Genomic DNA, 24,782 nt, shown 5'->3' on the forward strand with positions numbered 1-24,782 from the left:
CCCACCATGCAGTCCCATGCAAGCATCACCCCCTTCCCCAGGCAGACTCCCAGCACACAGTCCCATGCAAGCATCACCCCCTTCCCCAGGCAGACCCCCAGCATGCAGTCCCATGCAAGCAACATCACCCCCTTCTCCCCAGGCCGCCCCCATCCAGCCCCATGCAAGCAATATCACCCCCTTCTCCCCAGGCAGACCCCCCTCCAGCATGCAGCCCCATGCAAGCAACATCACCCCTTCTCTCCAGGTAGACTCCCAGCTCCTGCATGACATCCACTTATCTGATTTGTGACCCCAAAACACTCCAAATCCCGCCATGACTCATGCTCTATGGAGAATGAACACTCCAAATCCCTCCATGACATCCACAGCTTCTTAATATCTGCTGTGCTGCTGAGTGCTCTATGGATGAGGCGCCGCCCCTTCTGGTCACATGGGCATGACGTCAGCAGAGGCTCCCGTCACCTGACTGTCAGAGAGGACTGGAGGAAGTGCGGCGGCTCCGGCTCGCTGGGATGGACGAGGACGGGCTGCCGATAGTTGGCTCTGGCATAGACCTCACTAAGGTGGGTGCGGATTCCGGGGGCATCACTGCACGACTATACTGCAGCCGCTATTGTTCCCTGTTATCATCCAGACTATAGATGTCTCCATAAACATTTACTGCTGTGAAGGGGTTACTGTAACAGCCTACTGTACACAGGGGGGGTGTTTGGCAGTAGGACCCTCCTAGATCACAGCTCTATTCCTTGGCTCAGTGGTTATGTGAGCACGCCTGACCCTCCATTCACTTCTATGGGAGTGGTAGGAAGCGCTGGCTGTTTCCATAGAGGTCTGACCCTCCATTCACTTCTATGGGAGTGGTAGGAAGCGCTGGCTGTTTCCATAGAGGTCTGACCCTCCATTCACTTCTATGGGAGTGGTAGGATGCGCTGGCTGTTTCCATAGAGGTCTGACCCTCTATTCACTTCTATGGAAGTGGTAGGAAGCGCTTGCTGTTTCCATAGAGGTCTGACCCTCCATTCACTTCTATGGGAGTGGTAGGAAGCGCTGGCTGTTTCCATAGAGGCCTGACCCTCCATTCACTTCTATGGGAGTGGTAGGAAGCGCTGGCTGTTTCCATAGAGGTCTGACCCTCCATTCACTTCTATGGGAGTGGTAGGAAGCGCTGGCTGTTTCCATAGAGGTCTGACCCTCCATTCACTTCTATGGGAGTGGTAGGAAGCGCTTGCTGTTTCCATAGAGGTCTGACCCTCCATTCACTTCTATGGTAGTGGTAGGATGCGCTGGCTGTTTCCATAGAGGCCTGACCCTCCATTCACTTCTATGGAAGTGGTAGGAAGTGCTTGCTGTTTCCATAGAGGTCTGACCCTCCATTCACTTCTATGGGAGTGGTAGGAAGCGCTGGCTGTTTCCATAGAGGTCTGACCCTCTATTCACTTCTATGGGAGTGGTAGGAAGCGCTGGCTGTTTCCATAGAGGTCTGACCCTCTATTCACTTCTATGGAAGTGGTAGGAAGCGCTGGCTGTTTCCATAGAGGTCTGACCCTCTATTCACTTCTATGGAAGTGGTAGGAAGCGCTGGCTGTTTCCATAGAGGTCTGACCCTCCATTCACTTCTATGGGAGTGTGTTGTGAATTCTGTGGCAGAGCTCCCTCCTGTGGTCACAAGTGGTACTTCGGCTGATTCTCTCTATGAGCTTCCGTTGGTGGAGAGTGGTACTGCGGCTTCTGAGTTTCCTTCCTCAGGTGATGTGGGGAAGTCGTTAGGTGCTGCTCTATTTAACTCCACCTAGTGCTTTGATCCTGGCGTCCAGTCAATGTTCTTGTATAGGACTTGCTTCCTCCTGGATCGTTCCTGTGGCCTGCTGCTCTGCATAGCTAAGTTCCGCTTTTGCTTTTTGTTTGCTGTTTTTTTCTGTCCAGCTTGCTTATTTGGTTTTTCTTGCTTGCTGGAAGCTCTGAGACGCAGAGGGTGTACCTCCGTGCCGTTAGTCGGTACGGAGGGTCTTTTTGCCCCTTTGCGTGGTTGTTTGTAGGGTTTTGTGTTGACCGCAAAGTTACCTTTCCTATCCTCGCTCTGTTCAGAAAGTCGGGCCTCACTTTGCTAAATCTATTTCATCTCTACGTTTGTCTTTTCATCTTAACTCAGTCATTATATGTGGGGGGCTGCCTTTTCCTTTGGGGTATTTCTCTGAGGCAGGGTAGGCTTATTTTCTATCTTCAGGACTAGCTAGTTTCTCAGGCTGTGCCGAGTTGCATAGGGAGCGTTAGGCACAATCCACGGCTGCCTCTAGTGTGGTTGGAGAGGATTAGGGATTGCGGTCAGCAGAGTTCCCACGTCTCAGAGCTCGTTCTATGTTTTTGGGTTATTGTCAGGTGACTGTATGTGCTCTGACTTCTATGTCCATTGTGGTACTGAATTACCTTATCATAACAGGAGTGATAGGATGCCCTGGCTGTTTCCATAGAGGTCTGACCCTCTATTCACTGCTATGGGAGTGGTAGGAAGCACTGGGTTTCCATAGAGGTCTGACCCTCCATTCACTTCTATGGGAGTGGTAGGATGCGCTGGCTGTTTCCATAGAGGTCTGACCCTCTATTCACTTCTATGGGAGTGGTAGGAAGCGCTGGCTGTTTCCATAGAGGTCTGACCCTCTATTAACTTCTATGGGAGTGGTAGGATGCGCTGGCTGTTTCCATAGAGGCCTGACCCTCTATTCACTTCTATGGGAGTGGTAGGATGCGCTGGCTGTTTCCATAGAGGTCTGACCCTCTATTCACTTCTATGGGAGTGGTAGGATGCGCTGGCTGTTTCCATAGAGGTCTGACCCTCTATTCACTTCTATGGGAGTGGTAGGAAGCGCTGGGTTTCCATAGAGGTCTGACCCTCTATTCACTTCTATGGGAGTGGTAGGAAGCGCTGGCTGTTTCCATAGAGGTCTGACCCTCTATTCACTTCTATGGGAGTGGCAGGAAGCGCTGGGTTTCCATAGAGGTCTGACCCTCTATTCACTTCTATGGGAGTGGTAGGAAGCGCTGGATTTCCATAGAGGTCTGACCCTCCATTCACTTCTATGGGAGTGGTAGGATGCGCTGGCTGTTTCCATAGAGGCCTGACCCTCTATTCACTTCTATGGGAGTGGTAGGAAGCGCTGGGTTTCCATAGAGGTCTGACCCTCTATTCACTTCTATGGGAGTGGTAGGAAGCGCTGGCTGTTTCCATAGGTCTGACCCTCCATTCACTTCTATGGGAGTGGTAGGATGCGCTTGCAGTTTCCATAGAGGTCTGACCCTCCATTCACTTCTATGGGAGTGGTAGGATGCGCTTGCAGTTTCCATAGAGGTCTGACCCTCCATTCACTTCTATGGGAGTGGTAGGATGCGCTGGCTGTTTCCATTGAGGTATGACCCTCTATTCACTTCTATGGGAATGGTAGGATGCGCTGGCTGTTTCCATAGCGGCCTGACCCTCCATTCACTTCTATGGGAATGGTAGGAAGCGCTGGCTGTTTCCATAGAGGTCTGGCACTGTCCTGCGCCCCATCCGCCGGTGCCCTGTAACCGCCTGCACTTCTCCTTCCACAGGTCCCGGCCATCCAGCAGAAGAGGACCGTCGCCTTCCTCAACCAGTTCGTGCTGCACACCGTCCAGTTCCTCAATCGCTTCTCTACGGTTTGTGAAGAGGTTTGTCCCATTCCTGCTAATGGAAAGCGCTGTACAATGGCCGTGCTGCTGTGAAATCTGACTAGTGCCATGGGATTATCACCCGCTCCATCCTATCTGGTGGTGGGCGCAGTGAGACCCCACCAATACCTTGTTCCAACTCTGCAACCTTAACATTAAATCTGCGTCATCTCCAAGCAGCAGACGTCGGTTTAAAAGGTCTGGGCTTTATTTTTTCCATGAAACTGCTCATGAACTCTGATGTTGGTACTTAAAGGGGACCTATTAGCAGTTTGTGGCTTATAAACCATGCCAGTCACCTTTAATAGTCATGTAAGTGGGGTCCCTACAACCCCTTTCCTTCCTCATAGCTGCCCCTGCATATACCGATGGTGCTTTATAGATATCTCGCCAGCATGCACACTGTGTGCTCCGGTCCAATGGGCGAATCCAGACTGCGATCCGCCATACACCACCTCTTGTATCAGGACGGGTGCGGATAGCAGTGGGGTCAGAGACCGGCAGCATGAAGTCACATAATGCACGATCCAGCATCCACTTCCATCCAGACAGATGAGGTAGTGTTTAAAGGGACGGGGTGGGGGGAGCTGATCGCAGTCTGGATTCGGCCATCGCCCGGACCACACAATTTGCATGGGACATGAATAAAGCACTTAATAGAGGTGCACCATGAGGGTATAAAGAGGTAGGGACTCCATTTACATGATTTTAAAGGTGATGGCCATGGTTTATAAGGCAAAACACTGGTGACGGGGTCCTTATAAAGCCAGAATCGCATGTGGTGGGTGCATGGGGCCAGGTCTCTGTGTAGAAAGCTGGGATTCACCTAAAGTGGACTGTAAAAACAATGGTAATTCTAATAATGTAATAACATTTAGCATTAAGATGAATATGTAGATGGGCAAAAGTATTAATATTATGGGTTCTCTAAATGATTTGGGGCGCATCAGTTTAATGTACGAAAAGTATATATGGGGAAAATATTCAATCAAAAAAAATTCCCCTCGTTAAGGATAAAACACTAATTAGCTACGCATTAAAAAGGAACAACATATACACAAGACCGTGGTGGATTTTAAGAAAGGATCTATGCACCCAGATATAAATGACATATTGAGGGATATAGGTCTGATGGGAAGAAAAAATGATCACTAGCTCTATTGTGTGGTACTGCCTTGTCACAGAGGTTGGCACCCATAAGTTGTGGCACCCTCGCTCAACGTAGACCTTCTCTCACTACCCCTAAAGCCCTACACAAAATTCACCCAATAACCGCCAATATAGCATACACAAAAAACACAGCAAGAGATGTATATCGCTAAAGATCAAAGAGATAATGTGTGATATATACCTGCTGTACCATTCGGGAATAAGTATAAAAACCAAAAAGACGAAATACCGAACAAGGGTCAGAAAACAATAGGACTATTCAAATATTGGGTGAGCAATACATAATTACACTAAGTAGTTGATCAAATTTATACAAGATGGTAAATAAATTCTCAATGTTATGTTGCCAAAATAAGATGATCAGTATTAAAAAAAATTATTAGACAAACTAAAAACACCAGGTTTTATCTTCAAAATATTAATTGTACCATTGCAATATGACAAAAGAATTGCAAAAAAAAAAAAAAAAATTAAAAAAAGGTGGGGAAATTATTGTATACACAATGTGACTAGAGGCACAATTATAGAAAAAAAAAATAATTGTGCTAAAATTATGTTGTGAGACAGCTACAGCCAGAAAATACCAGACTGTTGCACAACTCTTAGGGTAAACAGTAGAAATAGCTAGAAGAGCACAACCCAATAGAATAAAACATAACTTTTACTAATAATGTTAAAAAGTGGACAAAACAATACAAAGAGAAAAAAAATAAGTGCTCACGCCGAAAACTGTGCTCAGATAAAAATGGTTGGATCTCACCAATCATGGACAGAGGGTCCCCATGCCGATGATGAAGATCCCTATGAGGTTCCAGTGGTTGTGGGCTAGAGAGATGGGGGGGGGGGGGGGGAAACCTGTTCCCTAAACCCCTGTCGTGCCCCAGTAGTAACTCCTGTCCTCACAAGGACTGGCCCAAATCAGTCCCACTACGGACACCCTCCAAAAAGTGTTAGTTGCAAAGGGAGACGCTATCTATTACTGCAACTAACACTTTTTGGAGGGTGTCCGTAGTGGGACTGATTTGGGCCTGTCCTTGTGAGGACAGGAGTTACTACTGGGGCACGACAGGGGTTTAGGGAACAGGTTTCCCCCCCCCCCCCCCCCATCTCTCTAGCCCACAACTACTGGAACCTCATAGGGATCTTCATCATCGGCATGGGGACCCTCTGTCCATGATTGGTGAGATCCAACCATTTTTATCTGAGCACAGTTTTCGGCGTGAGCACTTGTTTTTTTTGTTTTTTTCTTTGTATTGTTTTGTCCACTTTTTAACATTATTAGTAAAAGTTATGTTTTATTCTATTGGGTTGTGCTCTTCTAGCTATTTCTACTAAAATTATGTGCAAAAAAAAAAATAGCAACACGTGAGCAAAAATAAGTGTCCAAAAATATGTCGCACAATAAAGTGCTGGTGCCAAGTGAAACCAGAGAACAATAGCAGAACTATTCAGGAACTGTGTGTACTGCAATATTGGTAAAATAAGAAATAGTGTTAAATAATCCAATGATACTATCACAATTAAAATATGCGCAAGAAGGAAGGGGAAGGAAATAATATAAATATTTGCAATGGATAATGAATAATAAGCTGACCGAACAAAGAGCGCTGTAAACCCCTTACATGGAGTATAATGAATAGAAAGGGTCAATAATTATATTGTAGGGATACAGCCACTATTGACAACCAGCAGTAAAATATTGAGCCAACCTACGGGCAAGAAAAGCAGTGGATTACCTCGGTGTAGTAGTCACCGTGCGGAGCCCACCCCGACGCGCGTTTTGGAACCTGTCCTTCGTCATGGATCACGCAACACAATTTGTGGCACCCTCGCTGAGCGTAGACTTTCCCTCACTATCCCTTAACCCCTACACTAAATTCACCCAATAACAGCCAGTATAGCATAAAGAATAGCATCCATCTTGGCTACAAACCTTGCCGGCCTACTGTTTACTCGGCATCAGAATAAACCAAAACCGCATCCATGTAAGGCTAGATTCACACATTCATATCTTACCATCTGTGAGAAATGGACTGATTTATTTCTCAGGTGTCCTAAGAAGGAGGCTGGAGCTGTTCACACCGGTAGTATAGATGGATCCGCTGCTGTATTTAGAAACCAGTGGGTGCCGTACAAGCTGGTGATTGCAGCTAACAGAGGAAGAACGAGGGTAGTTTCTGGCACAACCAACTAGATAAAAACTGTACGTTTATTGAATCAAGTTAAAATTCCATAAAAGTTAATCTTGACGCCCTTCATCACAGGCAGGTCCTCCTAGTTGCTTCCTGACTTTTAATAATGAATCCGTTAAAACTAGATGGAACGCCGAGGTATAAAGTTCCAATATGTCTTCTGTGTGTTGCCTGATTCACAAAACAGATGAGAATGTAACATGTTCTGAGCCTCACGGACTAGAACAAGGATCCGCTATTAAAACTGATTTGTGTATGGATAAATAAACTATGGATCAGTGTTCTGTCCGAGAATAACAACCAGCACTAGGACATGCCGCGCGGATGTCTGCATGCAGCCTAGAAAATGCATAACCCTCTCCATTTCTTCTATTACCTTTTGCAGAAACTGTCCGCCCTTTCTCTTCGTATCCAGCAGATTGAAACAACACTCAATATTTTAGATGCAAAGGTTTGTTAAAACCAATAAATATTGGATCTAGATTATACTATTATTTTTAATTTTTGTAAGTAGATTGTTTTTATGTTGAACCTGTCCTCTGTTATTTTGCCGTCGGACACCTCAAAATCCAGCCGTTTAGCTGAGCTCTTGTAATGTGGGGGGCAGTTAGTTTTTGCATATCAAACTGCTGTAACGTACGTGGTGTAGAGACTGTACTTGGCATAACAAGCCGTATTTTTCAGACTATAAGGCGCACTTTTTTTCCTCTCAGAATGGGGGGTGCGTCTTATAGACTGGATGTACCTGCTCTGGCTGATCTGAGGGAGCGGCTGCAGTGGAGCAGCGGGTCACAGCAGGCCGGAGACGGCGGCTGTGGTTTACTCACATGACCCCTGCTAAAGAGAAATTAATATTTACCGCATTCCACACCCATGGACAAAGAGGTCCGTGAATATTCATTTCTTTTTAATAGTATCCTGGTATGCATGACCCCATCTTTATCCTGGTATGATTGGCCCTCATCCTGGTATGCATGACCCCATCTTTATTATGGTATGATTGGCCCCATCAGAAAAGCATAAAAAGCAAACCATTACACTTGCCTTCCTCCACTCCCTCACAGCATCTTGTTCTGGTGCCAGTAGCTGACTTATGCTTGTAATCATCACATGGCAGGGACATCATGGGCTGCTTACAAGCAGAGCACAGCTGCCAGAATACTCACTGCTCTCCACTCTGGGACTATGTGCGTGGAGGGCAGTGACTATTCATTGCTCTTTAGTAGCGCGCACAGTGTCAGCCGCAGGATTCCTGCAGCTGCCGGGCGGTCATATGTCCCCACTACTAAAGGGAATGAATATTCAGTGCTCTCCACTCCCATGGGCGTGGTATGCAGTGAATATTCATTCCCTTTAGTAGCGGGAACACGTAACCAGCAACACATGACGTCCCTGCCGTGCGCTGCTTACAAGCATAAAGCAGCTGCTGGCACCAGAACACGACGCTGCGAGGGAGCACAGGGAAGGTAAGTATAATGGGGTTTTTTTTTTAAATGTTTTTCTGATGAGACCATGCATACCAAGATAGGGATGAGGGGGACCATTCCTACTAGGATAGGCTTGAGGGGGCCATGCCTACCAGGCTATGGATAAGGGAGACATGCCAGGTTGGAGGACCATGCATGCACACCAGGATGAGGATGAGAGGGGCCATGCATACCAGGGTAGGTATGAGGAACCATGTGTATCAGGATATGGATGAGGGGGCTATGTATACCAGGATATTAAGTGTAGAATTGACCACATTTTTTGCTTCAAATTGTTTTTCTAATTTACTCCTCTAAAACCTAGGTGCGTCTTATGGTCCAGTACATCTTCTAGTCTGAAAAATACGGTACATTCAAGACAGGGGGAATACAGGGAGATTTCAGCTCTGAAGCCTGCATGTTTGTGAATGTAACTCTGGGCAGTAATACATTGTTACTGTACGTGTTATTCAAGAGTATAAGGCTAAATTAGTAGATTTAAAGGGTGCCTTACCCTTTGGGAAACCAACAATTTATTTAAAGATATAGATCTAATACATTTCTCTACAGACCTGCAGTCCTATGTCAGAATTACAGGAAGTGAGTGGAGCATCTTATTTTTCTATAGCCACGTATATACAATTTCTCACCCTAAAGGCAATTTTCGAATACTTTTATATTATGGAGCTGTATTTATGCAGCACTGTGTTTATTATCTAGGATAGTCCTGATATTCTTTCACCTAATAACAGGAGGTTACTTTGGGATGTTTTTCATATCAATGTTTCTTAATTTCAGCTTTCTTCTATTCCTGGCCTGGAAGATGTTAAGGTTGAAACTCATTCGTCCAGCAACATCGTCAATGGCAATTTGCAACCGCAGTCGGTCCCAGAATCTACTACAGATATACCACAGGCAGAAGTAAGGGAATTTACTAGTGGTAGGGATTAGTATGTTGCTGTCATGACATTGCTTATTTTGGGGCTTTCTGAATATCCTTTGAGGTCGAGAACCTGTTTTCAAATTTTCTCCTCATCAACTAATAACAATCTCAATTTGTTTACGGGCTCATACAGACTTCCATAGATCTCGGTCAGAACGCGGACCACTTATGCACAGACAGGCCGCAACTTTCCTTACCCAAGCTTGACCGCTTAATATATGCCTATGAAGCTTTCACGATTGGGTCGGGAGAGGCGCGGCCCGTCTGTACATTACTGTCGGATCTCGGATTGATGTGCACGGTCATCTGAATAAATCTAAACACTACGTGTTAACTGTCCAAATTTGTAACCCTTCCCGATATGTGATGTGTAGGAAAGTTGATCCATAGAGCAGGCTCAGGAGCTGAGTCTGCACCATTTATGTATTTTACAACAGGCACCTGTCTGTATCTGTGGCCTTCAGAGCGAACTTCGATCACTTCATTTGAACCCTTTACATGCTGCACTCAATAGTAACCCCTTAGTAGCTCTATTTCTCCACATGCTGTGCTTAGAGCTCATGCTTTTATTCTCTTGCCCTCAGTCTAACAGCTATCCATGCATCTGATGATCAGGGATCTGACCGAAACTTTATGCATTGAACTGAGGATTGTACCTGTAAATAAAACATATTAATTTGCAACCTTCTTTTAGTGCCAAGTTCTTCTATATTGTTAATAGTAACCCCCAAAGATGGATTAAAAAGTAATCATAAAGTTAACTATACCGCAGAAATGCTGCCCGTAAAAACTCGCCCTGTAAAAATAAGTTCTCATAGCATTTCATAGAATAAGAAAAGGATGGGTCTCAGACTATAGCACCAGAAATATTGCCATACAAACAAAACCCTACTTTTTTCACCATTTCACTCACAAATATTTTTTTTCGCACATACAGTATTTCATTTAAATTTTGATAAAACCAATGAAATGAGCCAGATCATAAGTTGGTGTACATGTAATGTGAAGGAGCACATTCACACTGTGGCCATTACATAGACAAAACCCAACAAAAAATTCAAAATGAGCAAATACCCTGTAGCAAACAAATGGTAATAGTACATGTAAATTAAATCACATAGGGTACTTAGTTATTTTGGTAAAATGTAAAAGCTACCCCACCACGATAGGACGGTCCTGACTGGGTACACCTTATCATGTGTCTAGTATTAAAACCTTACCTAGTATCAGCCGACATCATAGTAACATAGTAACATAGTTAGTAAGGCCGAAAAAAGACATTTGTCCATCCAGTTCAGCCTATATTCCATCATAATAAATCCCCAGATCTACGTCCTTCTACAGAACCTAATAATTGTATGATACAATATTATTCTGCTCCAGGAAGACATCCAGGCCTCTCTTGAACCCCTCGACTGAGTTCGCCATCACCACCTCCTCAGGCAAGCAATTCCAGATTCTCACTGCCCTAACAGTAAAGAAACCTCTTCTATGTTGGTGGAAAAACCTTCTCTCCTCCAGACGCAAAGAATGCCCCCTTGTGCCCGTCACCTTCCTTGGTATAAACAGATCCTCAGCGAGATATTTGTATTGTCCCCTTATATACTTATACATGGTTATTAGATCGCCCCTCAGTCGTCTTTTTTCTAGACTAAATAATCCTAATTTCGCTAATCTATCTGGGTATTGTAGTTCTCCCATCCCCTTTATTAATTTTGTTGCCCTCCTTTGTACTCTCTCTAGTTCCATTATATCCTTCCTGAGCACCGGTGCCCAAAACTGGACACAGTACTCCATGTGCGGTCTAACTAGGGATTTGTACAGAGGCAGTATAATGCTCTCATCATGTGTATCCAGAGCTCTTTTAATGCACCCCATGATCCTGTTTGTGAATAATTTGGTAAGTTAAATAGTGTCTGGCAAAACTCAAAAATGGTCTGGAGAAACAAGCCAAAAAAAAATTATATTGTAAGACTGGAAGAAACCACCAAACGTTGGCCATGTTGGAAAGGAGATAATGAGAGCAATGTATTTGTAAGCAATTCAATTCCTAACTCCTTTATATTCTATAGACAGAAATATTAATTTTGACACCTTGACAATCTCTGCCGTTTTTTTTTTTAGGTTATTCAGCAGAATTCCATAAATGATAATGCCTTACTGAAGGAAGAAGGGCAGGCTGAAAATGTTCTCACTGTGGCAAAAGACCCAAGATACGCCAGATACCTAAAGATGGTCCACGTGGTAATTTCATTTTGTTAATATTTATGACAATAAAACTGACCACCTTACATTTGAAGTGACTTTGAAGGGGCATATATGACAGAAAACACACACAAGTGACACCATTCTTAAAAACTGCACCCCTTAATATGCTCAAAACCACATTAAATAAGTTTATAAACACTTCAGGTGTTTGACAGGAATTTAACCCCATTCTGCCAGCTGACGGAATAGTATGTCAGCTGGCAGAACTCACGCTTACCGCCGGAGCCCACCTCAAAGCTGCGACATGTCAGCTGTTTTGTACAGCTGACATGTGCGCGCAATGAGCGCGAGCGGAATCGTGATCCGCCCGCGCCCAATAACTAGTTAAATGCCGCTGTCAAACGCTGACAGCGGCATTTAACTTGCGCTCCCGGCCCCACGGGGGTCATCGGTGCATTGCCTTAACAACCAGAGGTCTCCTTGAGACCTCTATGGTTGTTGATGGTCGATTGCTTTGAGCGCCACCCTGTGGTCGGCGTTCAAAGCAACCCTGCATTTCTGCTACATAGAGGTGATCTGTGCTTCACCTCTGTGTAGAAGAGGCGATCGAGTTGTGCATGCTTCTAGCCTCCTATGGAGGCTATTGAAGCATGCCAAAATTCAAAAAAAAAAAAAAGTGTTTAACCCCTTTCTGATATGGGACGTACTATCCTGTCGAGGTGGGGTGGGCCCCCATGACCACGGACGGGATAGTACGTCCAGCGCGATCGGCGGCGCTCACGGGGGGAGCGCGGCCGATCGCGGCCGGGTGTCAGCTGCCTATCGCAGCTGACATCCGGCACTATGTGCCAGGAGCGGTCACCTGACCGCCCCCGGCACATTAACCCCTGGCACACCACGATCAAAGATGATCGCGATGTGCCGGCGGTGCAGGGAAGCATCGCGCAGGGAGGGGGCTCCCTGCGGGCTTCCCTGAGCCCCCAGCAGCAACGTGATGTGATCGCGTTGCTGCGAGGGTCTTACCTCCCTCCCTGCTTGTTCCAGGCCCGGATGCAAGATGGCCGCGGATCCGGGTCCTGCAGGGAGGGAGGTGGCTTCACAGAGCCTGCTCAGAGCAGGCACTGTGAAGCAGCCTGCACTGCTCTCAGATCGGTGATCTGACAGAGTGCTGTGCAAACTGTCAGATCACCGATCTGTGATGTCCCCCCCTGGGACAAAGTAAAAAAGTTAAAAAAAAAAATTTCCATATGTGTAAAAAAAAATTAAAAAAAATATTCCTAAATAATGAAAAAAAAAAAAATATTATTCCCATCAATACATTTCTTCATCTATCTAAATAAATAAAAAAAAAACAATAAAAGTACATATATTTAGTATCGCTGCGTCCGTAACGGCCCGACCTATAAAACTGGCCCACTAGTTAACCCCTTCAGTAAACACCGTAAGAAAAAGAAAAAAAAACGAGGCAAAAAACGACGCTTTATTATCATACCGCCGAACAAAAAGTGGAATAACACGCGATCAAAAGAACAGATATAAATAACCATGGTACCGCTGAAAGCGTCATCTTGTCCCGCAAAAAACGAGCCGCCATAGAGCATCATCAGCAAAAAAATAAAAAAGTTATAGTCCTGAGAATAAAGCGATGCCAAAATAATTATTTTTTCTATAAAATAGTTTTTATCGTATAAAAGCGCCAAAACATAAAAAAATGATATAAATGAGGTGTCGCTGTAATCGTACTGACCCGAAGAATAAAACTGCTTTATCAATTTTACCAAACGCGGAACGGTATAAACGCCCCCCCTAAAAGAAATTCATGAATAGCTGGTTTTTGGTCTTTCTGCCTCACAAAAATCGGAATAAAAGGCGATCAAAAAATGTCACATGCCCGAAAATGTTACCAATAAAAACGTCAACTCGTCCCGCAAAAAACAAGACCTCACATGACTCTGTGGACCAAAATATGGAAAAATTATAGCTCTCAAAATGTGGTAACGCAAAAAATATTTTTTGCAATAAAAAGCGTCTTTCAGTGTGTGACGGCTGCCAATCATAAAAATCCGCTAAAAAACCCGCTATAAAAGTAAATCAAACCCCCGTTCATCACCCCCTTAGTTAGGGAAAAATAAAAAAAAATGTATTTATTTCCATTTTCCCATTAGGGTTAGGGCTTGGGTTAGGGCTAGGGTTAGGGCTAGGGTTAGGGCTAAGGTTAGGGTTAGGGCTAGGGTTAGGGCTAAGGTTAGGGTTAGGGCTAGGGCTACAGTTTGGGTTGGGGCTAAAGTTACTGTTAGGGTTTAGATTACATTTACAGTTGGGAATAGGGTTGGGATTAGGGTTAGGGGTGTGTCTGGGTTAGAGGTGTGGTTAGGGTTACCGTTGGGATTAGGGTTAGGAGTGTGTTTGGATTAGGGTTTCAGTTATAATTGGGGGTTTCCACTGTTTAGGCACATCAGGGGCTCCCCAAAAGCGACATGGCGTCCGATCTCAATTCCAACCAATTCTGCGTTGAAAAAGTAAAACAGTGCTTCTTCCCTTCCGAGCTCGCCCGTGTGCCCAAACAGGGGTTTACCCCAACATATGGGGTATCAGCGTACTCGGGACAAATAGGACAACAACTGTTGGGGTCCAATTTCTCCTGATACCCTTGGGAAAATACAAAACTGGGGGCTAAAAAATAATTTTTGTGGGAAAAAAAGATTTTTTATTTTCACGGCTCTGCGTTATAAACTGTAGTGAAACACTTGGGGGTTCAAAGCTCTCACAACACATCTAGATGAGTTCCTTAGGGGGTCTACTTTCCAAAATGGTGTCACTTGTGGGGGGTTTCTACTGTTTAGGTACATTAGGGGCTCTGCAAACGCAATGTGACACCTGCAGACCATTCCATCTAAGTCTGCAATCAAATGGCACTCCTTCCCTTCCGAGCCCTCCCATGCGCCCAAACAGTGGTTTCCCCCCACATATGGGGTATCAGCGCACTCAGGACAAATTGGACAACACACTTTGGGGTCCAATTTCTCCTGTTACCCTTGGGAAAATACAAAACTGGGGGCTAAAAAATAATTTTTGTGGGAAAAAATGTTTGTTTTATTTTTACGGCTCCCCATTATAAACTTCTGTGAAGCCCTTGGTGGGTCAAAGCGCTCACCACACATCTAGATAAGTTCCTTAGGGGGTCTAGTTTCCAAAATGGTGTCACTTGTGAGGGGTTTCTACTATTTAGGTACATTAGGGGCTCTGCAAACGCAACATGGCGTCTCATCTCAATTCCTGTCAATTTTGCATTGAAAAGTCAAACGGCGCTCCTTCCTTTCCGAGCTCTCCCATCCGCCCAAACAGTGGTTTACCCCCACATATGGGGTATCAGCGTACTCAGGACAAATTGTACAACAACTTTTGGGGTCCAATTTCTTCTCTTACCCTTGGAAAAAAAAAAAATCGTGGGCGAAAAGATAATTTTTGTGAAAAAATATGATTTTTTATTTTTACGGTTCTGCATTATAAACTTATGTGAAGCACTGGGGGGGGGTTTCAATGTTTAGGCACATCAGTGGCTCTCCAAACGCGACATGGCGTCCCATCTCAATTCCTGTCAATTTTGCATTGAAAAGTCAAATGGCGCTCCTTCGCTTCCCAGCTGTGCCATGCGCCCAAACAGTGGTTTACCCCCACATATGGGGTATCGGTGTACTCAGGACAAATTGTACAACAACGTTTGGGGTCCATTTTCTCCTGTTACCCTTGGTAAAATAAAACAAATTGGAGCTGAATTAAATTTTTTGTGAAAAAAAGTTAAATGTTCATTTTTATTTAAACATTCAAAAAATTCCTGTGAAGCACCAGAAGGGTTAATAAACTTCTTGAATGTGGTTTTGAGCACAGTGAGGGGTGTCGTTTTTAGAATGGTGTCACACTTGGGTATTTTCTATCATATAGACCCCTCAAAATGACTTCAAATGAGATGTGGTCCCTAAAAAAAAAATGGTGTTGTAGAAATGAGAAATTGCTGGTCAACTTTTCACCCTTATAACTCCCTAACAAAAAAAAATTTTGGTTCCAAAATTGTGCTGATGTAAAGTAGACATGTGGGAAATGTTACTTATTAAGTATTTTGTGTGACATATCTCTGTGATTTAATTGCATACAAATTCAAAGTTGGAAAATTGCGAAATTTTCATAATTTTCGCCAAATGTCCGTTTTTTTCACAAATAAACGCAGGTACTATCAAAGAATTTTTACCATTGTCATGAAGTACAATATGTCACGAGAAAACAATGTCAGATTCACTGGGATCCGTTGAAGCGTTCCAGAGTTATAACCTCATAAAGGGACAGTGGTCAGAATTGTAAAAATTGGCCCAGTCATTAACGTGCAAACCACCCTTGGGGGTAAAGGGGTTAAAAAAAATATATATTAAGAAAAAAACAAACCTACACATATTTTGTATCGCCGCGTTCAGAATCGCCCGATCTATCAATTAAAGAAAAAGCATTAACCTGATCGCTAAACTGCGTAGCGAGAAAAAAAATTAGAAACACCAGAATTACGTTATTTTGGTCGCCGCGACATTGCATTAAAATGCAATAACGGGCGATCAAAAGAACGTATCTGCACCAACGTGGTATCAATAAAAACGTCAGCTTGGAACGCAAAAAATAAGCCCTCAATCAACCCCAGATCACGAAAAATGGAGACACTACGGGTATTGGAAAATGGCGCAATTTATTTATTTATTTTTTTTAGCAAAATTTGGATTTTTTTTTTTACCACTTAGATAAAACGTAACCTAGTCATGTTTGGTGTCTACGAACTCGTACTGACCTGGAGAATCATAATATCGGGTCAGTTTTAGCATTTAGTGAACATAGCAAAAAAGCCAAACAAAAAACAAGTGTGGGATTGCACTTTTTTTTTCAATTTCACCACCCTTGGAATTTAATTTTTTTCCCGTTTTCTAGTACACGACATACTAAAACCAATGATTTAGTTCAAAAGTACAACTCGTCCCGCAAAAAAGAAGCCCTCACATGGCCATATTAACAGAAAAATAAAAAAGTTATGGCTCTGGGAAGGAGGGGAGCAAAAAACGAACACAGAAAAACGGAAAATCCCAAGGTCATGAAGGGGTTAAAGGGAAGGTGCCATAAAAAAAAACCTGACCGCTCACGTGACCACGACGTCATCGAAGGTCCTTCACTCACTGCATTCTTAGGAACGGAGGCAGACGCTAGCAGCGCTGTGAGCCAGGGGCCGTCCGAGGGTGAGTATATCCATATTTTTTTATTCTTTATTTTTTACATGAATATGGATCCCAGGGCCTGAAGGAGAGTCTCCTCTCCTCCGGACCCTGGGAACCATCCAGGATCGCTCCCTGCACCTGTATCCGGCATATAAGAGGACCCCCGACTTTTGGGACGATTTTTAGGGGTTAAAAAGTTGTCTTATACGCCGGAAAATACGGTAATTTGTTTATAATTTAGTAAAATATGAAAATAACACTAGGGGGAGCAGCTAATGCAATTTGACAAAAACCTAGTGTACAACTATCTCACATTACTGCACTGCAGTAATTATGGGCGGAGTCTGCTGACATGGCTGTGAACACAGTGAGAAGCCATTTTGTTGGTGACTGCAAAGTTATACTGACAAGTAGACAGTCACTGAGGATGGCAGGCGGCAAGGATTCTGGGAGATATATGGTGGAGGGAGCAGGGTGACAGTAGCACAGAGTATTTCAGGAGAGCAGTGTGCTGGACTATGGGGGGCACCCTGTTCGGTGCGCGGAGCAGCCAGGGATTGTATATAGAGCGCTGTCTTTTATACACATGGATGGACCGTCTCCTCAGAAATCCAGGAAACATTTCTGCGGATTGATGGCCTGGTCTGATCCAGACTTTGCATGCAAAGACCCCATTCCCCTCCTCAGATCCTGTCTTCTCCATCCTGTCCTGGCGATGTGTGAAAGCGAGGCGACAGGTGCAGTCCGGGGTGACTCTGGGAAGGAAATGTAGCCATATAGTAACGATAAAAATGAGACCCCTCTCTTCAGCTACCTCACCAGCCTTCCCCTTACTGCACCTAACTGGAGGTCATGCTGCCCCTTCTATTACCCCAGACCCGCGTGCAGGTGCTCAGCCAGAACCACCATAGAATGGGTCCGCTTTCTGAAGATAACACTGCCATAGAGTTCTCACATAATACCGCCATATAGATCACACATAATACTGTCCTATAGTTCTCACATAATACATAGTAACATAGTTAGTAAGGCCGAAAAAAGACATTTGTCCATCCAGTTCAGCCTATATTCCATCATAATAAATCCCCAGATCTACGTCCTTCTACAGAACCTAATAATTGTATGATACAATATTGTTCTGCTCCAGGAAGACATCCAGGCCTCTCTTGAACCCCTCGACTGAGTTTGCCATCACCACCTCCTCAGGCAAGCAATTCCAGATTCTCACTGCCCTAACAGTAAAGAATCCTCTTCTATGTTGGTGGAAAAACCTTCTATCCTCCAGACGATACATATAAATTGCAAATAACGACGCCATAGTGTTCTCACATAATACCGCCATATAGATCACACATAATACCGCCATATACTTCACACATAATACTGCCATATAGTTCACACATAACGATGCCATATAGATGTCACATACCACCAGTGTTCTCACAGTACCGCCATATAGATCACACATAATACCGCCATATACTTCACACATTATACCGCCATATACTTCACACATAATACTGCCATATACTTCACACATAATACCGCCATATAGATCACACATAATACCGCCATATACATCACACATAATACCGCCATATAGATCACACATAACAGGGGGGAGAGGAGTACATAGGAGAAGATTAGATGCACCGCCCAGCAGTTAGTATCACACATAGGAGGATTAGATACACAGCTCAGCAGTCAGTTTCACATCGGATAGTATTAGATACACAGCTCAGTTAGTATCACACAGGATATGATTAGATACACGGCTCAGCAGTCAGGATCCCAAAGGGGAGGATTAGATGCACGTCTCATCAAACTATCACACAGGAGAGGATTAGATACACGGCTCAGCATACAGTATCACATAGAATAGGATTAGATACACGGCTCAGCATACAGTAACACATAGAATAGGATTAGATACACGGCTCAGCACACAGTATCCCACAGGAGAGGATTAGATACACGTCTCAGCACAGTATCACACAGGGTAGGATTAGATACACAGCTCAGTCAGTATTACACAGGGTAGGATTAGTTACACGGCTCAGCATACAGTAACACACAGAATAGGATTAGATAGACGGCTCAGCACACAGTATCCCACAGGAGAGGATTAGATACACGTCTCAGCACAGTATCACACGGTAGGATTAGATGCTCAGTCAGTAACACACAGAATAAGATTAGATACACGGCTCAGCACAGTAGCCCACAGGGTAGGATTAGATACACGGCTCAGCAGACAGTATCACACAGGGTAGGATTAGATACACGGCTCAGCAGACAGTATCACACAGGAGAGGATTAGATACACAGCTCAGTCAGTATCACACAGGGTTGGATTAGATACACAGTCAGCACAGAAACACACATGGGAGGAGATACACTGCTCAGAGTCAGCATCACAAAGGATAGGATTAGATTACCTCTCCCCCCTCCCCTGCCGATATTACTTCACTGCTGCCGCTGCTCCTTTCTCCCTCCTGTGTCGTCCTTGGTCTCCTCCTCCTATAACAGCAGGGCTCTCAAGTGGAGCTCACAGATGCACTGTGAGCTCCAGAAAGATGGCGCCGATCTCCTACCTCTGCTGTGGTATTGACAGCCCAGGGGGCATGGCCAAATCACAGCAGGGAGCAGCTCAATGTAAAGTATAGGGTCGGATGCCGACTGCAGATGTCTATGCCCAGGGCTGCCGTATTTGCAGAGTGTAAGTGTCGTGCAGCTACACTTACACTCCTGCAAAGCAAAATGGCGGCGCCCAGTGGCTGAAAAAATAATAAAAAATGTTAAAGTTAAAAAATCAAAATTTGTATTAAAAATAATTGTTTATATAAACAATCAATTTTAATACAAAAAAATAAAATGCGGCACCTTCCCTTTAACAATTTTATTAGCAATGCCAGACAACCCCATGTAATGTGTTCCTGTAATTAGGAATAAACTTTAATTTTGCAATATAGTTCATTTGCAATGTTCTCTTCCTTTGTAAGATCCAGGAGGACTGACACCCAAGCCTGCACATTAATGTCAGACCGGAGTTACATTAGCATATCACATCCGATGCGATATGCTAATGACAGTCTGCTCCTGCTCTGTTGCGAGTGCGAGCTGAGTGTTAGTGGACTATGCTTGAAGCCTCTTGCATCAGAGAATCGGAGCACAGCTATGGAAGAGACGGAGAAATTAATTTCTCCATCCCCTCTCGCGGACGCCGTATTGTATTCAGATATCTCATGCACTCATAGACTTATAGATGTGTGCCCCCTTCCTGATTTCCTATTCTTTTGCATGTTTGTCACGCTTAAATGTTTCAGATCACCAAACAAATTTAAATATTAGACAAAGCTAACACAAGTAAGCACAACATGCAGATTAAATGAAGGCCTTTATTATTAAAGGACAAAGAAATCCAAATCTACTGAGCCCTGTGTGAAAAAGTTATTGCCCCCCTACACCCTTAAAACATAGCTTTCCAAGCATGTGATAAACCACAGGTAATTTGAGTTCAAATTCCTTAGCCACACCCAGGCCTGATTACTGCCACCCCTTTTCTCAATCAAGAAACCAATTGAATAGGACCTGCCTGACAAAGTGAAGTATAGACCAAAAGCACCTCAAAAGTTAGACATGCCACGGTCCAAAGAAATTCTGAAACAATCAGAAACAAAGAAATTGAGATCTATCAGTCTGGAAAAGGTTATAAAGTCATTTCTAAATCTTTGGGACTCCAACAAGTCACAGTGAGAGCCATTATCCTGAAATGGAGAAAACATGGAACATTGGTGAACCTTCCCAGAAGTGACCAACTGACCAAAATTACCCCAAGAGAGCAGCGTTGACTAATCCATGAATGAAGTCACAAAAGACCCCACAACAACATCCAAAGAACTGCAAGTCTCCCTTGCCTCATTTAAGGTCAGTGTTCATGACTCCACCATAAGAAAGAGACTGGGCTAAAAAACAGCCTGCATGGCAGAGTTCCAAGACGAAAACCACTGCAGAGCAATAGAACATAAAGGCTCTTCTCAGTTTTGCCAGAAAACATTCTTGAATATGCGAAATAAATTTGGGAGAATATTCTTATCGACTGACGGCAACAGTGGAACTCTTTGGAAGGTGTATGTCTTATAACATCTGGTGTGGAAGTAACACAGCAGTTTAAAAAGAAAAAAAAAATCATACCACCAGTAAAATATGGCGGTGGCAGTGTGATGGTCTGTGGTTGTTTTGCTGCTTGAGGACCTTGATGACTTGCTGTAGTAAATCCCAATAAGGACAATCCTGTTGCATGGAGGGGTTCCCATGGCTAGGTTACCCTCATCATAAGCGCGGGCAGAGAGGGGGGCCCAGGCACATTTCTTGCACAGGGACCCCAAGTTGTCAGTGCCCACCCCTAGCTGTATTACAACAATACTGGAAAGATGAGTGGGCCAAAATTCCTCCAGAGCATTGTAAAAGACTCATTGCCAGTTATCACAAATGTTTAATTGCAGCTATTGCTGCTAAGGGTGGCCCAACCAGTTATTAGGTTTAGGGGGCAATCACTTTTTCACACAGGGCCCTGTGGGTGTTTGGATTTATTTTCCCCTTACTAATAAAGACCTTCATTTAAAAACTATTTTGTCTTTATAGTGTTATCTTTGTCTAATATTTAACCCCTTCATGACATGCGCCATACGTGTACAGTTCATGTGGGGCCTCCCCTTTGATGTGGGCTCCGGCGATGAGCCGACATCTTTTTAGGCACATGTCGGCTGATTTCATGCTGTCATCATCGCATTACATGATCGCGGGTCGCCGATGGGTTGGCATGACAACTGACAAACCGGGGTCTGCATGACACCCCTGTGGTTGTCATAGCTGGATAGTTCTGAGCACCGCCAATAGCAAGTGATCATTTTAGCTACACACAGCAGGGCTGAAGCGATTTGATGATTGCAGCTTCTAGTCTGCCATATAGACTATTGAAGCTACTAAAAATATTGTAGATATTTTAGTAATTTATAATATTAAAATAAAAAAATCACCCTTATTGTGTCCCATTCAAAATAAAACAATTAAAGAAAAAAATACACTAGTTTGATATTGTCGCATTCTAAATTGCCCGATCTATCTATATATAGAAAAAATCCAATTGGTAAATGGCATAACGAGAAAAAAACTCCAATGCGCCAGAATTATGTTTTTTTGGTTGCCACAACATTGCATTAAAATGCAATAACAGGCGATCAAAAGAACATATGCACCAAAATAGTATCAATAGCTCAGCACGTCAAAAAATAAGCCCTCACTAAGCCCCAGATCATGAAAAATGGAAACTCCATGGGTCTCGGAAAACGACGCAAGCTTTGTATTTTTTTTTTTCACCACTTAAATCAGAAAGATCCTATACATGTTTGGTATCTACGAACTTGTATTCACTTGGAGAATCAGAATGGCCGGTTAGTTTTAGCATTTAGTGAACATGGTAGAAAAATAAACTGTGGAATTGTGCATTTTTTTGCAATTTCACCGCACTTGGGAGTTTTTTACCCCCCAGTTTTCCAGTACATTATATGGTGCAAATTTAATCCGATTTTGAGTCTGCTTGCATTTGTCCAATCTAATCACTAGTGGGAGCGCGGCCTTACTGACAGTAAAGTCCCTGGCTCGGACAGAGGCCTGTGCACTCTCCTTCAGATATCCATATCCAGCATAACACCTGACTGCGACTATCCTATTGTGATTCATACAGACTTTAGATGCCGAGGAACAAAGAATAAGGCTCAATCCTGGCAAAGTCGAAGCTTCTAATTAGTTCCTATGTCTCTGGAGTATGCTGCTGGCTGATTTGGGGTCTTGAAGTAGAACCCTTACTATGCTAAGGATAGCCATCAATGGATATTCCTGTAACGTGGACTTGTTTACTTCTGTCTCTACTTTTGTTCAGTAGTTGATTTGTCGTTCCTATCCATAATCATGTATTGGTATGTTTGATATCGAACCCTATTTTGTCTTACAGGGTATCCCTGTGATGGCTATTCGAAACAAAATGATTTCTGAAGGCCTTAATCCTGATCTTTTAGAGTGAGTATTATAATTCTTGTGTTTCTTTACTGTCCGCTGTTTTAATGTTCTTAAAGAATCAAGGTGTTCCAGCCACATCCTACTGAATCCTGGTGATCACTTGATGGTCCCCATGTTTCTGTCCTAAGTTGTTTTTCAGTTCAGACTAACTAATTGTAGTATAACCTGAAATGTCCATGCTTATTTCCAGGACTCCCAATGCCCCAGTCCCAGATGGCGATATTACACTTGAAGACAGCTCTGACAGTGAATCTTCGTTCAGTGACTGAAGAGACATCTGCTATACTGTCCTTCTCTGGAATGTATATAGGCTGGACTTTATATAGCAGAACCCAGTGACCAATATGTAAAAGGACTAAACCATGGACGAGGACTGTGTAGGCAGGGATTCCTAATTCTTTTTATCTTTCATGACTCATTCATCTCAGTTGTGGAATTATCCTGCACCCTAGCCTTTACCTACATGTGTAATACCCCTCAGATTTATTAGACAAGAAACAAATTAGTGTAAATTGTAGTCTGTTTTTTATTTTTACTAACAGTCTTTGGTGGTAATCTGTAAATAGGCTAAGAGAGAAAGCTTTTCTGTGAAGGAAAAAAAAAAGATGAATTGTTAAAGATACTAACAATAATTCTGCTGGTGATCCAGGACTTTTTTGTATTAACTACTGCACATAAATGTACTAATAAATGCCACTTTGTGGAATATTTTCATGGCTTATTTATTTGTATATACAGTCACTACTTTTTTTTTTTTTTTAGTTCTTTCTGAATGGAAATGCAGTTGGGTTTTTTTTTTCACTCCCATCTATACAGTGGTCTGTGTCCCACTTCTATGGTTAATTTTTCTGTTACCTATCTTGCTTTACAAGGGCATTTTGCAAATAAATATATATTGCTGTATACTTTTGTTTTCGTTAGTTTTACAACAAGTTGAATGGCGAACTTGCATACTGTGGTACACACCGGAAAAGCTCTGTGTGGTCTGTAAATAAATTGTATATATAAAGTGTATGCTGACATCACTTAAAAACTATGCGTATACAGACTTTGACAAAATTATTGGTACCCTTCTGTTAACGTATGAAAAGCCCAAAATGGTCCATGAAATAACTTGAAACAATTTTTAGTGATGAGCGAATATACTCGTTACTCGAGATTTCTCGAGCATACTCGGGGGTCCTCCGAGTATTTTTTTAGTGCTCGGAGTTTGTTTTTTCCCTTCACCATGACAGCGCCGCACGTGAGAGATGGCATCTGCCCCCAGGAACAGGAAACCTGTAGCAGAGATATAAGAATGGGGCGGCCCCTCTCTCCTCAGTTTGGTTTCCTGTTCCTGCAGGTGGACGCCTGTCGCAGAGCTCCTACCTCCGGAGGGATACCCCCTCTGATGAGTCCGGTCCGGAGGCCGAGGTCCGCGGGGAAGCCAGCCGTAGTCGGCGGCATCGCGTGCGGTGCTGTCCGGTGTCGGGCTGCTGGGTCCGCGCCATCCCTTTCCTCGCTGGACTCCCCGGCGACCGCTCTGTGCAAGAGGCCGGTTCGGGGTTGCGGGGGCGTGTCCCTCACTGACGCTGGCGCCGAAGTGAGGGATGACGACTTCCGGTCGCAGGAAGTGACGTCACACGCCGAGGGACCCGGTGTGCTGGACACTTCCGGGCGGAAGCTGATCCAGTGGCGCGCACACCGCTCCTCTATAAAATACGGCAGCAAAGAGGAGTCGCTGGTCCTGCTCTTCAGACGGAGATGACCGAACCAGCGGTAGATCCGGAGCTGCTGATGCCTGCGCCTAAAA

General features: G+C 44.0%; 1 protein-coding gene across 1 annotated transcript; it reads left to right on the forward strand.

Annotated features, from left to right (window-relative positions):
• Positions 1 to 446: 446 nt before the first annotated feature.
• Positions 447 to 23,700, forward strand: WASHC3 (WASH complex subunit 3). Its single transcript, XM_069764274.1, has 7 exons — positions 447 to 566; positions 3,589 to 3,687; positions 7,435 to 7,500; positions 9,314 to 9,436; positions 11,583 to 11,702; positions 22,926 to 22,990; positions 23,181 to 23,700. The coding sequence occupies exons 1-7, from the start codon at positions 516 to 518 to the stop codon at positions 23,257 to 23,259; spliced, it is 603 nt and encodes a 200-aa protein (XP_069620375.1). The 5' UTR covers positions 447 to 515; the 3' UTR covers positions 23,260 to 23,700.
• The last annotated feature ends 1,082 nt before the right edge of the window (positions 23,701 to 24,782 follow it).

Source organism: Ranitomeya imitator, chromosome 4 (assembly GCF_032444005.1).
Source record: "Ranitomeya imitator isolate aRanImi1 chromosome 4, aRanImi1.pri, whole genome shotgun sequence".
In the NCBI taxonomy this organism is placed as follows: Eukaryota; Metazoa; Chordata; class Amphibia; order Anura; family Dendrobatidae; genus Ranitomeya; species Ranitomeya imitator.